This window comes from Phaethon lepturus, unplaced genomic scaffold (genome assembly GCF_000687285.1).
Source record: "Phaethon lepturus isolate BGI_N335 unplaced genomic scaffold, ASM68728v1 scaffold1796, whole genome shotgun sequence".
Classification (NCBI taxonomy): domain Eukaryota; kingdom Metazoa; phylum Chordata; class Aves; order Phaethontiformes; family Phaethontidae; genus Phaethon; species Phaethon lepturus.
This window is the reverse complement of record NW_010548069.1, coordinates 2,601-17,432: the sequence shown is the minus strand read 5'-3', so window position 1 is coordinate 17,432 and position 14,832 is coordinate 2,601. Positions and strand designations below refer to the sequence as shown.

At 55.9% G+C, this 14,832-nt stretch overlaps 2 protein-coding genes across 2 annotated transcripts in view; one reads left to right on the top strand and one right to left on the bottom strand.

Moving 5' to 3' along the window:
• Positions 1 to 3,086, top strand: part of LOC104622900 (cytochrome P450 4B1-like) — a 9,287-nt gene extending 6,201 nt beyond the window's left edge. The window contains 5 exon segments of the mRNA XM_010289820.1: positions 260 to 450; positions 702 to 835; positions 1,315 to 1,379; positions 2,104 to 2,186; positions 2,918 to 3,086. Coding sequence (XP_010288122.1) covers positions 260 to 450; positions 702 to 835; positions 1,315 to 1,379; positions 2,104 to 2,186; positions 2,918 to 3,086 — 642 coding nt within the window.
• An 8,208-nt stretch (positions 3,087 to 11,294) lies between these two features.
• PDZK1IP1 (PDZK1 interacting protein 1) lies at positions 11,295 to 14,649 on the bottom strand. The gene is made up of 4 exons (XM_010289819.1): positions 14,483 to 14,649; positions 13,601 to 13,711; positions 11,910 to 12,008; positions 11,295 to 11,367 (listed from the first exon to the last, which is right to left on the bottom strand). The coding sequence occupies exons 1-4, from the start codon at positions 14,647 to 14,649 to the stop codon at positions 11,295 to 11,297; spliced, it is 450 nt and encodes a 149-aa protein (XP_010288121.1).
• Between the last annotated feature and the right edge of the window lie 183 nt (positions 14,650 to 14,832).

The window sequence follows — 14,832 nt, the reverse complement described above, 5'->3', positions numbered from 1 at the left end:
CTGCTGAAGGACTGGGACCTGGTATCCCACCAAAGCCCCACGCTGTAGCTCTGTTGACTGCAGAGTCAGCAGTCAGCGGGTCTGACTGTTCTCACATGTATTGGATATATTTTCTACTGGCTTACTTGCTGACATACCCGGAGATAGAAGAGACACCAAAATGGGCCCTTCTTCATTAGCATCTGGGGTTATTTTTATGCCCAGAGGAGCAAGTCCAATTAATGTGCGCTGGAGAATGATATACTGTCCCTTCCATCAGGATGCAAATGGAGTTGGGCTATCTGATGAGGACCTGCGTTCCGAGGTGGACACATTCATGTTTGTGGGTCATGATACCACAGCCAGTGGGTTCTCCTGGCTCTTGTACTGCCTGTCGTTATATCCAGAGTACCAGCAACGGTGCTGGGAGGAGACCCAGGGGATCCTGGGGGACCAAGATACCATTGAGTGGTGAGCTAGGACTTTTTATTCCTTTACTCTGAACTCTTTTCACTCATCCTGAGAAGGAAATTTCATCCACCTTTTACTGCCTCTGCACTGGGGAATTCTGCTTTTCATGTAGCAATGCTGGCAGCAAAGGAAGGACTGGGAGAAGGAGAAAACCCAACAGGAGACCCTGTAGTCCAGCCCACCCAGTCCCCATTGCTGGTGTCCTCATTGCTGCCACTCAAATACAGCCTGACCCCCCAGTCTGCTTTCAGGGAGGACCTTGGGAAGATGACTTACACCACAATGTGCATCAAAGAGAGCTTGTGCCTGTTCACACCAATTCCTTCCGTGTCCCAATACATCTCTAAACGTGTCACATTTTCTGATGGATGCAGCTTGCCAGCAGGTCTGTTGAGTTTGTTCATCCTTCGTGCTGCTGTCTGTGACAAGTGGGGCATCCTCACTAGAGCTGCTGTGTGGAGGGGCTGGTGGGTCTTCCAGCCTCTCGTCTCTCGTCAAAGGGCTGTACAGGGCCACCACAGCTCAGCATCACAGCTCTCCCAGAAGGGTGGCTAGAAAGAGTCCAAGGACATGCTCCAGGACACTGGGGTGTTCACAGAGCTCAAAGGGGACTTGCAGCGTGTTGATCCTGGCCAAGAGTAAAAGCTCATCCACTGGTACCAAAATGGGGCCCCTCTCTGAGGACACTGTTTCTTCCATGTGAGAGTTTCAGGAGGTGATCTGCTTGGACAGGCTGGGCATCATCCCTGCCAGATCTCCTGCAACAGCCCCTGCAGAGCCCAGGGAGGTAGAGCATCCCACAAACACCTCTCCTGGGTCTTCACTCTGAGGTGTCACGAGCCTTTTCTCATTTTTCTTTTCCAGGCTGCCAGGTTGGACTGAACATATTTGCTATTCACAGGAACCAGGATGTGTGGGAGGACCCTGAGGTATTTTGCCTTTGTTATAAACAAGAAGGGGCAGATGATCTCTGAGCCCAAACATTCACCCCCTTGAACAAGGCAGCCTGTGCCTCCCTGCCATGTTTGGGGTTTTTTTCCCCCCTCTTATTCCAACAGTCCATATCTGAATGCAATGAAGTTACCAAAAAACTCAAAGGCTTTGAACGTGACAAAGTGCTGGGAAAGGGTGCTGAATAGTCTGTCTTCATGCATGGTGACACAGAGATACTCAGGTTGCTTTCATCTGCCCCGGATAGACTTACGTCTCGGTGTGGCATGAGAAGTCCCAAGCCCTCCAGGCAGTGTGTGATCCGAAGCTGATGTCGTAGAGGCTGCAAGGAAAGAATTATCTGGGAAATTTGAAGGAGGGTCCACAGCTGCTGCTCTCCAGTGCCTCTCTGGAGACGCAGGATCAGGCATCTCTGGGCAGGAGGGAGTCTGACTTGATCATTGCTGCTATGGATGAGTAAATGCTTGCAGGCATCCTGGGTGCTGTAGTGGATGATCTGGATCTCTCCAAGGGGAATATCCACATGGCCACCAGTGCCCTCTTCTCATTTACCTGGTTGGCTTTGCAGAGGGACAAATGTCAGCTGCAGCTCCTCTGGGGCAGCAGGGGCCACATCCAGCCCTACCTTGGGGACCGAGGAAGAATCTGGTGCTGCTCATATCAGAGCCAACACTGACTAAACAGCCTTTGTTGCTCTCACAGATGTATGATCCCCTGAGCTTTTCTCCAGAGAACTCAGCACAGAGGCACTCCCATGCTTTCCTGCCTTTCTCTGCTGGATCCAGGTGGGAGATCCTTCCTCCCTCTCCTTCCCTGTAGGCTGCCTTGCATGGGAAACCTAGCTCAGAGCCGAGCTCCTGAGGCTGATCCCCCCTCCGTGCCCATAAACCAAGTTGACTTGGCCAACTCAAACAGGCTTTCCGTACCAGGATCCCCACCATAACTCCATCAGCTCCAGAGCATTTCCCGCACGCCAAGCTCTGTGGTCACTGTAGGGTTTCACACAATTTTCTTGTGGATTTGTGGAGAAGTTTGCATTTTCTGTTGCCTGTGTTGGGAACGCAGGCTGCCTTGTTTAGGGGCGAATATCCAGTGCACATCAAAGCCAAGCTGGATCCCAGTCTCTGTGGTTCCTATGCTGTATCAATAGACAGATGAAGGGTACTGAGGTCTCAGTAACTTGCAAGACGAGATACTCCACACAGAGCCAAAAATAACCTTTTTGAGGTGTCTGGGTTTTTAGCTGGATCCATGCAGCACTTTTTAGTGAAGTAAGCCCCAGTTCTCTCAATCTCATATCTTTTTTCAATGCTTATTAATAAAAACCAGCAATACCCCACCACAGAGGTTGGGTGCATTTTGCTGTGGCATCAGAAGATTCCTAGATAAGCTGTGGCATCATCCTCACAGCAGCTGGAGGTCCCCCAGCTCACTCATGGGCTGAGCCCAGCTTGGGGGCAGTCGGGGATGAAGGCTGCAATCATCCTCAATGAAGCCTTTGTCATCCTCTCCGCAGGAACTGCATCAGGCAGCAGTTCGCCATGAATGAGATGAAGGTGGATTTGGCCCTGACCCTGCTCCGCTTCAAACTCTCCCCTGACCCGTCCAAGCCTCCCGTGCTGATGCCACAGATCACCCTCAGGTCCAGAAACGGGATCCACCTGCATCTGAAGAAGATTCACTGACCTGGTGGGGTACCACAGCAGGGGGCAAGTGCTTTCCCAAGGACCACCCTGCACCCAGAAGTTTAAGACGGGGACACCAAGCAGACCTGGCCATCTCGGACCTCTCACATTAACCTCCCTCCCTGCTGCCATCTGGGGGGGCACGCTGAGCCCCCTCGCACACACACCAAACCCAGCAGTTCCAGGACCCGCCCTTGCATGGGAACGGCTCTGCTAAGGGGGTTTCACAGCATGGCTGTGGCTCAGCTTTCACTTCCCCAGGCATCCTCCACGTCCTGCTCATGTCCTCACCTCCAACCTGCCCTCGCACGCTGCCTGGCAGGACTTCTCTCCCCTGCCTCGGCATTTGCACCATCTCCAGTTCCCTGCTCGGGCACGGCGGTGAACGATGCCAGCGTGGTTTGCACGGATATCTAAAGCCTGGACACTGCCAGAGAACGATGTCCCTCCTCTGTCTCCAACCTGGGTGTGCCGGGGCTGGAGAGGTCCTCCCTGCAGCCACTGTGCATCCCCACGCACCACCCTCCAAATCATTCCCCCTAATCCATCCTGGGCCCGGCGCTGTGGCCACTGTTAGGCAGATGAAAGCCAACGGGTTTTTCTGCCCTGACGCTGAACTTCCTTGAGCTGAGGGTGCTCAGGAGCCAGTGCAGAGACCAGCTAACCTGCAGAAAGCACTCACTGCCCTCAGCATGACATGCGGTCAGCCTTGTCCTCCTCTTCCCTCTAAAACGAGAGCAACACCTCGTGGAGGTGCTCCCCAAGAGTGGCTTTGGCTTCCTTTGCACTTGCGGGCCAAGGCGGGTACAGGATGAGTCCCGGAAACCCAAGGGCAAGGCTGTGCCCAAGGGTGCAGCCCTGCCAGTGTTTCTCAAGCCACAAGGGTTGTTTCAACGGGTTTGCTCCCGGTGAACCTGAGGAACCTGTTTCCACTCCTCCCATACCATGGGTCACCAAGTCCTCACCTCACTGCCTCTGGGAGTTTCCATGGTAAGGAGCTGAAATGATCTGGGGTCAAACAAAGCAAAACAGAAATCATCACACACACCCCTGTCAAATGCTGGCGGCAAAACCAAAATCAGTTTGCAAAAAGAAAAAAAAAAGTCCCAAGAGGGAGCACAAGTCTGTCTTAAGCCCTTCTCTGCAGAGGCTGAGAACTGACTGCTCAGTACATAAGTGAGCTGCCCAAAGGCTGCAGGTGGGTTCTGGTCCTGGGGCCAGGCTCGTTTTGGGGGTGCAGGGACCCACTGCAGGGCCTCCCCCCCAGCACCAGCCCTAGGTGAGCTCCCAGGCCAAGGGGGACCGTCTGCAGGTCTGGGGTGCTCAATAGATCACTAGGTGGCAGTGGGAGACCCAGGAAAAACCAAAGTCCTCCTCGGTCCCTGGCAAACCTCCCTGGGCTTGCAGGGAGCATGGCCAGGCCCAGCAGGGCGGCTGGTGGGCCCCGTCCCTAGGGGCATCCCCGTCCCCGCGCTCAGCCCTGCGGGGCAGCAGAGCCGGCAGTGCTCCACCACGGTCCCCAGCACGATGGTGCTGTTACCCATGGCACAGGGAAAGCTTGTCACTGCGAGTGCCCGGCCGGCCAGCAGACATCAGGGGAAACTGAGGCACGGAGGGCTGCACAAGTGCCACACCATGCTGAGAGCCAAGGCTGTTTGTCCAGCTCTCGCCTATGGCGATAGCATCAGTGTAGGTGCAAACATAACCAAATCATGTCTGTCTGTCTGAGCAGGTCAGCTCTGCTTGTAGCCAGACCAGGACAGGCAAATCTGAGCATCTTCACATCTGCATAAACCCCTGCACCCCCCTGACCCCCCGCTCTGCCGCCCGCTGCATCCCCAGTTTGAGAAACAGAACTCTCCAGGGCAGGATCTGAGCCTTCGTTTTGGCTGTCTTGGTACCTAACGGGCCGGGGGTGCGGTGAATAACCAGCAAGGTGCAGCCTGTATTTATTTTGCCGGGCAGATGGAGTCAGAGCTCCTCTTCTCCCCGCTCCCTCCCCTTCTCACCCCAGGTGCAGCTGCGTGGGTGCTGCTGCCACCACCCTCGCACGTGGAGGGTGGACTCAGGCTGGTCTCAAGGGTCAGACTGCAGCTCTCCTCCTCCCCACCTCCCGCACAGCGAGGCTGTCGGAGGGCAGCAGCTTGATGCAGCTTTTCATTAACTGGCCCTATTTGTCAGGCGTTTCGGCCGCCCACCCAGCCAGGAGCCAGTGAGCCGCCTTGCAGCTCTGCTCATCCACGCTCGGGCTTGCGGTCCAAGCTACGAGCTTGGGGAGCGCTTGGCCACAAATACCCGGCCCAGTCTCCTCGGTGGCGGGTTGCAAAGGAAACTAGGTGGCACCTGAAGATGTCCTACGGCACCTTCTGTTTGGGCATGGAGGGATTAAGGCCAGAGCAGGAAAAGTTAGATCCAATGAAGACCCACAGCTGCTGCCCATCCCTGCATCCGTACAGTGCCCTGCTTGGCTTCCCAGCCCTGTGTTTTGAGGCCATCACCCTACCCATTGCCATGAATGAGGCTGCCCATTTGGTTTCTGAGAGTCCTCCTGACTGTCAGGAACGGCCAAACCCCAACCACTTCCAGCAGAGACCTTCCCCAGGAAAACTGCTCTGGGAAATCTGCTTGGGAAAGAGAGGAGAAACTCCTGACATTTTTAATGCAAAAAAAAAAAAAGATCCTTAATCCAGGCAGTTCTGACAATAATTGAGGTAACCTGAGCCAAACACTTTAAAGGCTCTCCCTGTTAAGAATCACCCTTAATCCAGGTTTGCAGTTCGAAGGATTAGAGCTTTGGGGGAAAGATCTCGCAGCACCAATGCATCATGGAGCCGTAATGCAGCAGCAGCCAAGAGAAAATTCTCCCACTTTTCAGTTCATTCAGGTCAAACGAGGCAACCTAAACATCTCTCCCGCCTTCAGATGTCCAATGCATCATGGAGCCGTAATGCAGCAGCAACCAAGAGAAAATTCTCCCACTTTTCAGTTCGTTCAGGTCAAACGAGGCAACCCAAACATCTCTCCCGCCTTCAAATGCTGGCAGTTTCTGGACAGCAGCATGTTCAAGATAACCTCCTCTGCCAAGCCACCGCTAAACGGCTTCCAGGGCAGCAGAAAGCAGCGCGAGGAGCCAGGCAGCACCCACTGACATGGATCGAATCGCCCGCGTGTTTACCCCAAATGTCTCCGTACCAGGCGGTGACATTTCTGTGCCATCTTGGCTCTGTCCCTCCATCACAATGTCTACAGCAGCCGCCAGTCCAGGGGCGAGTCCTTCCAGGGTACCACTGAACCCTCTGGGAGATGCTACGAGAGCCAGCCCCTTTAGCAGGGAGACACTTCAGGGGCCTCGGGACAGCCCGTAGCACCAAAAATTCGCCTTTTTCTTCTTTCCCTCCTCCTTTTCATTTTTTCTGTCTTTTTTTTTTTTTTCTGCTTTTTTGAAGCACAAACAATGGAGCTAAAAGGTTGGGTATCAGGCCGATAATCATGAATGACGTGTCGTTATTACACACCACACATTCATTATCTCCCACTCCAGCCATGTCACAGGCGGCTGGAGGAGGGCAGATAACGGGGTGCCTTCATGCAGATGGCTTATTATCAGGATGTTCCAGGAGGGGCTTTAAGACAGTTAGTGATGCTGTTTGCCAGTTAAAGATTAGAGACCCCAGAGAATAATTAACAATCCCAAAACCCAGTTTTTCTGCTGGATTCTTCTGCTTTCTCCCCCCTCCCTCGTCCTCTTTAATCTATTCACTCTAGCAGGTGTAATAAAGTGATAAGGACAGGCTCCGGGGATGTTTGTTTGGCTACTACGGGTGTATAAACCAACAATGGATGGTATTTTACTTCTGGCTTTCAGTGGCTTGAATCGAGACCAAAAACTTTGCAACCCCCTTGCCCACACACAGCCACCCCTACACACCGCCCTCCCGGCTCCCACCTGGGTGGCTGGGCTCCTTCCCCAGCCCAAAGGACCGCAATGGTGGGACGGGCTCCCTTTTTGCTTCTGGAGGTCCAAATCACATCGCTTGGGTATCAAGGTGCCCAATGTCAGGACATAAAGCCCAGGCTACGCTGCTCAGGGACAGGGTTGGAGCTGGTGGTCCTTCTAGCAGCGGTTTACCTGCATACAACAAGTCTTTAATTAAACCACCTTGGAATAATTTATATTGTTATATATAAGTTATATAATTTATCATTTTTATGGGTAGGCATCTACCTGCCCAAGCTGCTCCAGGGTTGTGGTCACAGCTGGAACAGAAACATCTTAAACCTCCACAGCTAAAGAGCCTCAGGAGAGATTGGGGGAAGCATCAGAGTAAAGGTGGCTTTCAACAAGATGCCCCGTTATCTGAGGGTCCAAGAGATGAGTTTCACCCTCCTAGGCCTCAGAGAAAAGCTGTGATACATCCTGTAACAAGGTGGTAATGCAAAAAGACCACCCTGAGTATCTTTGGCCCAAAAGATGACTATCCTGTCCACAGTAGGTCCCAACCCTAAACACCTTCCTGAAGCCCAAGCTTCAGAGATACTGGCATTAACAGAGTGAGGGTTAGGATGGGGTACCCATGGGTGTCCTTCTCCTTCATCAGTGGGTGTGGGATGACATGTGGAGGACACGGTCACCCCCCCATACTGCATGGAGAGAGGTGTTGGGGAGGATTTGGCCCCCAGGCAAGTTGGCCCAGGGCCCTTCAGAGAAGACACCGATGCTGTTGGAGGTGCCCATCACCTGGGGACTATCAGGCAGAGCCCCGGCTCTGGGGGGCATCCCCCAGCTCACAGGGTCAACACGGCGGGTGAGAGCACTGAGATGCCAGAAGTTGCCTTCCCAATCACGCTCATCATGCTGGGGACGCATGCGACAGTGTTGTACTATAAAGAGCATCCCCGACCCTATCAGCGAGAGATGAGATATCCTAATTATGGCAGTACAGGCGAGGATCCGGGCCGTATCAGCTAGCACAGAAAGGTAAACAAGAAATATAACAATGGACCCTTAACACTCATTAGCTGTGTCAGATAATACCTCATTTTTCTCCCTTTGGGGCTTAAAATCTAATTAAGATTTTCCAACAATAAATTTCGTTTATGCTCGCTCCCTTTTGTTCTTTTTAGGATCACACCGAGAAGCAGCCATGAGCCGGCTGCACGGCTCGCGGGGAGGCAGCCCGCTTCGCACAGCCAGCCCTGGGCCGTGCTTGACAGACAAGGGAAACCGAGGCAGGACGGCGTCACGGACTGCGCGGAGGTGAGGTCCCACCAGGGAGGTAACACAGTGGCTCTTACAAAAGATGTTTTCCCCAGGAAAGTGAGCTCTGAAGGGGCGCTGGCTGGGATAAGACCGAACATCAAGGTTCCTGGGCTAGCCCAAAACGTGAGGTGGTAAAGCCCCGTCCCTCTGCTTGCCTGGACCTACGACCGCGGGAGGAATCCTTGGGGAAAGGGTCCCACCAAGCCCCCAGCACACCTCCACTGCAGACCCGCACCCAGGCGCTGCTGGGGGAACAACTCGGGCATTCGTCACGTATTCAGGGCGTGCACGGGGCAGGGAATAAACTCCCGCTGTTACTCATTATAAAGATGCCGTTTCTAACTCCTTTTGCAACCGAGAGGTAAAAATTAACGGGTTCCCCTCCTCTCGCCACACCCCCAGCCCCCAGCCCGACTGCTGACGCAGCAGGAACACGCAATGGCTAATCCTCCTTAAACCCTGCTGAGCGAAGCATTACCGCGCAGCTCCGGGGAGCTTGTTTTCTTCCAAACCCGTGTGAAGTTCGGCACCTGCGAGAGAAAAGCCAGAGAGCAGCACCCATCAGGGCCAGCAGCGGGAAGGTCCAGGGGACAGCCTGGGGCTGGCTCAGCGTCCAGCTGCCCACGGGAAGGTCGTGGAAGGGAACAGTTCCGACGTGATGCTGGGGACGGCAGCCGTCACGCCTCCGCACCGGAGGGCTTGACCCCTCCAAGCCTTCTGCCTGTTTTCTTCTACCCCCGTGCAATTTCTCAACTGAACCTGCGATTTCTCAATGCCCTGAGAAATTTTCAAAACCCTTGCCTACGTGAGGCTTTTCAGGGCGATGCCTTTCAGGGCAGGTCTGTTACTGGAAGGCTCTTGTTTTACTTCCATGCCTGAATTTTTGCATCACCACCTGTTAGGGACATCGACAGCTTCACCTGTGGGAAATGAGAGTGGCTCGTGGCAAGTGGTGGCACCAGGCTCCAGCCCCAGCTCCCTGCTCCATCCCAGAGGGCTCCCAGCAGTGGGAAGTGGCCCGTTTGGGGCTAAGCTCCCCAGCAGGACTGTCACATCTTCACTTTGGGGAATACCCATCAGGTTTCGGTGCTGCAGGAAAACAGAGAGTTTTGCAAGCCCGTGCCTGGGAAAGAAGCCGGCTGCCTGCGCTGTGCTGGGCAGCACCTCCTCCAGGACAGGCTCAGGGCTTTTCAGGTCACAGGCAGAGGAGCAAGGAACAGCCCTTGCAGCAGGAAAGCCCATTCGGGGTCGAAACGCACAGAGCGGGAGCTCTGCTCGTGAGAGGCAGAGAGGTACCTCCAGCCCTGATACAGCCTTGCCTGCTTCTGGCACCGCTGCCTGCAGACGGGCCTCCAAAGCACCTCCTGAGCTGAGGTCAGGGCTCCCCCAGACCCAAACCCGTCACAGCTGCGATTTCACAGCGGGTCTAACAGTTCTCCTTGCCTCAATGCTCAGCAGAAAGGGAGAGCAAGAAGTGACTCGGGCACCCAACGTCCTCCTGCCACCTCCTCCCCCTTGCATTTGCACAGCCCCAAGCACAGCAGAGCCCCAAAACCACCCCACTACCCCAAACCCAGGGGCTGCCAAAAATGCCCCTCTCATAAACACCCATCTCATCCCTCCCAGCCCTGCTCCACCTGGAGGCCCTGGGCTGCCCTTGATTGCAGAGCTCCTTAACCCTTTCCTCGCTGCTCAAAGGAAGGACCCTGCATGCCGCTTGGGCAGCTGATGTCCCAGGGAAGGCCAAGGCGTTGCAGGTCTCTCATCTCCATCTGCAAACACCGTGGCTTGGGAGCACTCATTGCTCCCACAGTGGTCCCAGTGCTGTCCCCACCACAGCAAAAAATAGACCCTGGTTAACGAGCAGACTGGCAGGAGCGGGTTGCACCATGAGGCTGCCCCGGGGAGAGCCAGCACTGCCCGGGAGCAGCCCCCGGCCACATCCTGGCAACACCAGTAACTGATTGGCATTCGCAGCCTGCAGCCCTGGGAATGGTCCCCAGCTGGCTGTGGGTCGGCGGGATTCAGGGAGCGTTGCCTTTCACCCGTTATGCAGCGCTGGGAAGTGCTGTGTTGGTGCTGTGTCTCAGTTTCCCCACCTGGCAAACAGAGGGGAATGATGCTCATCTCCCCGTACAGCCCTTCGCGGCTCTGGGGTGGTCCAAATGCTGAGCAAACAAAATGCTCCACCTTTTTCTCTCCCCTGTTGACACACAGACACACAGAAAAGCACTCTTGGCTTCATCCAAGTGAGGAAATAAAAGATGGATCCTACGCAGGAGGGGTATGCTGACCTGTGTCTAAGCACCCTTCCCACCCCCACCACCACCTTCCCCAGTGTCCTTTCCTTCCGGAGCTGCCTGAAGGCTGGGAGCACTGCGAGATGCCAGAAAGTCCTTTGGGTGATTAGCAAAATGACCACTTTGCTGTCAGATGGGCAACAATTCTCTTTATTGCTCACGGGGAAGATATGTACAGGGGAGAAGGTTTGTTCTGACATTAAAATGCATGGTGTAGGTCATAAAAAGGAGGGTGAAATGGGGAGAAGGGAGTGGGTTTTCCATCAGCAGCTCCCCGGAGGGTGGCTGGGGGTGCGGGGAGGTCCCAGGCACCCAGCGGGGACCCCTCCATGTCTGGAGCAGGTCAGCACCCCACTGGGACCGGGGACGTCAGCCTCGCCAACCAGGTGGGGTGACTGCCGGGCAGTGGAGGTGGCACCTCAAGACTTCTCCTGGCGACTGATGCCCACGTGGACACCAGCCCCCGAGGCGGAAGAGCACGTCCCCAGGTGGGAAGGGAAAAGAACTGGAGGCGGCGGTGCCGTGGAGAGGTCAGGGATCCGCCGCGCACAGGGGATGCCGGTGCAGAGGGTCCCTGCGAAAATGCCCCATCACGAGAGCGGGAAGCAAAGTGAGAGGAGGAAGGAGGGCTGCCGGCCAGGGTGCCTGCTACATGGCGGTGGTGATCACCCTCTCCTCGGGCTCCAGGGTGTTCTCGTAGGCATGCTGGCTCTCTTTGGATCTGCGTCGGGAGGGAGAAAGACAGCGGTGAGCTCGCCCCCAGCAAGACCAGCCTCCCCGAAGCCACCGTTGGGGCCCTGACCTTGCTGGTGCTGGCCGTGCATTGAGTGAGGCGCAAGGCAAGGAATGCCTCCCGCTGCCAGGAGGAGAGCCAAGCATGGGCTGGGAATTGCTCTAATTTCTAGCAAGGACTGTTTTGACAGTCAGAATCTGTGTGGTGACCTATAGCCGCTTTGGGTGGCTCCTTTGCCCCAGTGTGAAAGGTGAGATGTAGTGTAAGAAAAATGTGGTGTAGCAGGTTGCAGGGCGGTGGATGGACCATGGGGCTCAGCTGCAGGGATGAGGGGAGACCAGGGAGGAGGCGATGCTCCCTCACCAACTTCTCCTTAGTCCCTGGAGAGAATAAAAGCCCCAGAACCAGGCACATGGGACATGTGAGACCCCGTGTGGGAGACACCATGGCTCTGCACATCTGAGCTGTCCTCAGGGGGACAGAGCAGAGCCTGAGAGCCCGTGGGTCAGAGGTCTGAGCAAGTCCTTCACCTGAAGTCTGCTGCAGCGGTTAGGTATCTCCCTTCATGGCCGTTGGATGTGACGGCTTCCTGCTTGTCCTCGACGCTCACCACCGTCTCAACGTTTTCCCTGGAGGGGGAGAAGAGAGGAGTTGAGAGAGAGCAATGGTGGGGCCATGCCAGGGAGCAGCTCGTGATGGCAACAGTGCAGAGGAAGGGACTGCTCCAACACCACCGAGACGATAAGGGACCTGGATATGTGATACTGGCCTCGAACACCCAGCTCAGTCCCCTTCCCAGCAGGACATGGGTGAGGAGAGATACCCTGGCAGCAGGTCAGCAGGGGCCATGCCCAGACGCCGAGTGCCAACCCCTGGCACTGGAGCTGGGACTCCCAAGTGCCGGGCTGGCAGTCAGCAAGACTCATTTGACAATACCTGGGATTGTTTTCTCCCACTAACTGGTTTTTCCAGTCATCTTCTATGTAATCTGTTGCAAAATAGTCCTCTACAGTCCCAGCTGACAGCGAGAAACGCCGAGGCTCTGCCAGCACCGCAGCCCTGGCACAGGAGGGTTGCACGTGTGCACGTCCGCGCGTGCTAAGCCAAGCGTCTTCCTCTTGGATGCGAGCCTGGATTGCTCACCAAAGGACCCGTGGGGCAGGGTCCAGGTGTTCGACCTCAGCCAGAGCCTAAAAGCTCGGCTTTTGGAGTGAGCCCCTGGCCCGACCCGCGCCGGGGGGGGGTTAGCTGTGGAGGGCGGGTGGCAGGTCCACCCTTCGCGCACATCCCTGCCTCCTCCAGCGCTCGCCCAAGGGCGATTTCAGAGGCTTTTTCGAGGAACAGGCTGGCATAGAACAGGGCAGCGGCTTGCGCTGATCGCTGCTGTCACAGTGACAGCGCGGGGCTGGCAGCGCGCCAGCCCGCCGAGCCTCACTGCCGGCTCCTCTGAAGAGAGGCCAGATTAATTAAAACAAGCCTCCATCCCCCCCGAGCCCTCCTCAGCCTCCTCACAAGCAGAGCCCGACCCCACCGGTGGAGCCTTGGGCGGGGAAGAGGCGTCTGGGTGCTGGTGGAGGTGGGAAACACTGTCCCTGGCCCAAAGTGCCCGTGCCGGTGCAAAGGAACCAGGACCCAGGCTATAGGGCACTTCAGATCTTCAGCCCCTGTTGAGTTTGGGCTCAGATTCAAGATCGAGTTACTGCAACTTAGCCAGTTAGCCTGGGTCAGCTGAGCAGGGCCAGCAGCCTGTGGCTTTGCTCGGCTACCTCGCTCTTCTCCCAGCTCCTCTCGGTGCTGACTTGTCTCGGTCTGCTTTGCGAACAAAGCTGGTTTGGGTTTGTTTTCCCACAATCATAAGGCACCTGGGAACTGCACCCTGGAATCCATAGGAAATCAGGCTCAGGCCAGCCCCCCCGAGACACGTGCCCGTGTAAACCAGCCGCGATGCTGCGGCTCTCCCATCCCCAGCGCAGCGCTTTCTCACGGCAGCATCCGGACGGTGCAAGCTCGGACCTGGCAATAAGTAACAGGGAGCAGAGACCAGCACAGGGAGAAGAGGACAGGGAGACCGGGACAGGGAGTCTTTGCTCTCCCCACCCGGCTCCTGGCACAGCGATCACGGTGTCCCCAGCCCTGGCACAGGGACGGAGGCAGCTGGAAGTCACCCATGCAGAGGCAGCTAAGCCCAGCCCGAAGCAACCCCCGGGGCTCCCACACTTACACTTTCTCCTTACACCAGAACCTATTGACCACGAAAGCGATGGCCACCAGGACTAGAAACACAACCACAGCGATGACACCCTGAGACCACGGCTGGAGACTGCCCCGGGCTGCAGAAACGAAGAGAGGACACGTGTTAGAAATACGTCCTCGGGCTTTATCTGCCCGACCTTCTCCCATCCAGCTTCAGCAACGCCCAGACAAGAGCTCGGTCCTGCAGCGCCGGGCAGAGCATGTTGTTGTTAATCCAGGCAGGTTTAGCTGGGTGATAGCAATGAAATAAAGTGCAAATAACAGCGGTTTCACTGGCGTTTGCATGTGGAGCATGGTGCCTTGCAGCTTTGGAGCCCCAATATATACGTACACACACATACGCAGTGGGGCGCAGATGACTGGGGTGGGGGGACAAAGGGCTGGGGGAGATGGAAGGAAGGAGGGAGGATGTTTGCCCAAAGTGTCAAGGGAATGAAGACAGAGAAGTTTCAGCAAACTTCCATCCCCAGATGCCACGGATGTCATTCCCAGGTTATTTTCCAAATACTGCCTGGTAAAATAAGGACCCCACAACACGGACAGCGTAAAATTTGGTTGTCACTCTCACAGCAAATGGTTGTTGGCATGGATCTCAATAAAATCTACCATTCCACGAGTTTCCAGAGCAGCAAGCTGATTTATGACTGGAAATTGGAGGCTGAAGTGTTCAGAGCAACAGCCTCCAGCACAAAGGCCAGGTGGGGCTGGCGGGGTCCAGGCGGCAGCGGGGGGCCGGGAGCCGACCACGGCATCCCTGGCTTCCCCGGGGTGGGGTGGCTTCATCGATTCATTTTTCTCAAACGGGGCTTGAGTGGGGATGCAGCCATGGGCGGGAAGGCTGTGAGATGTGTCCCTGGACATGGGAGGACTCAAGGGCAGGATGATGAAAAGAAGAAACCTTGTCCCAGCCCTTGCTGGGGCGGCTGTTCCTCGCCTCCCAATGACTTTTGGGCAATGGAGCACTCGGGTGCATTCAAACCCGTCCTTCAGTGTTGTCCTGAATACCAGCATTCGCATCAGCACCAAAAGGAAACCTTGTCCACGCAGACACATCCCTTCAGGATTTAACTACTACTTCACTCAGGCACAGCTTTTCCTCGTCCGATGGAAACACCAACCCCTGCACACAGAGGAGGTCCCTCCGCGCGGGCGGACGGGGCAGGTGGAGGATGGTCCCGCCAGCCCCCGCACCAGCGGCCG

Bases quoted from the DNA above. Each gene is read 5' to 3' on its own strand.
- PDZK1IP1 (XM_010289819.1), bottom strand. From the start codon at position 14,649: ATGCGAATGCTGGTATTCAGGACAACACTGAAGGACGGGTTTGAATGC. The intron at 13,712-14,482 runs CACATCTCACAG...CTTCGTTTCTGC, and splicing joins AGTCCTCCCATGTCCAGGGA to AGCCCGGGGCAGTCTCCAGC. The intron at 12,009-13,600 runs GTAAGTGTGGGA...CTCCCCCTCCAG, and splicing joins TTCTGGTGTAAGGAGAAAGT to GGAAAACGTTGAGACGGTGG.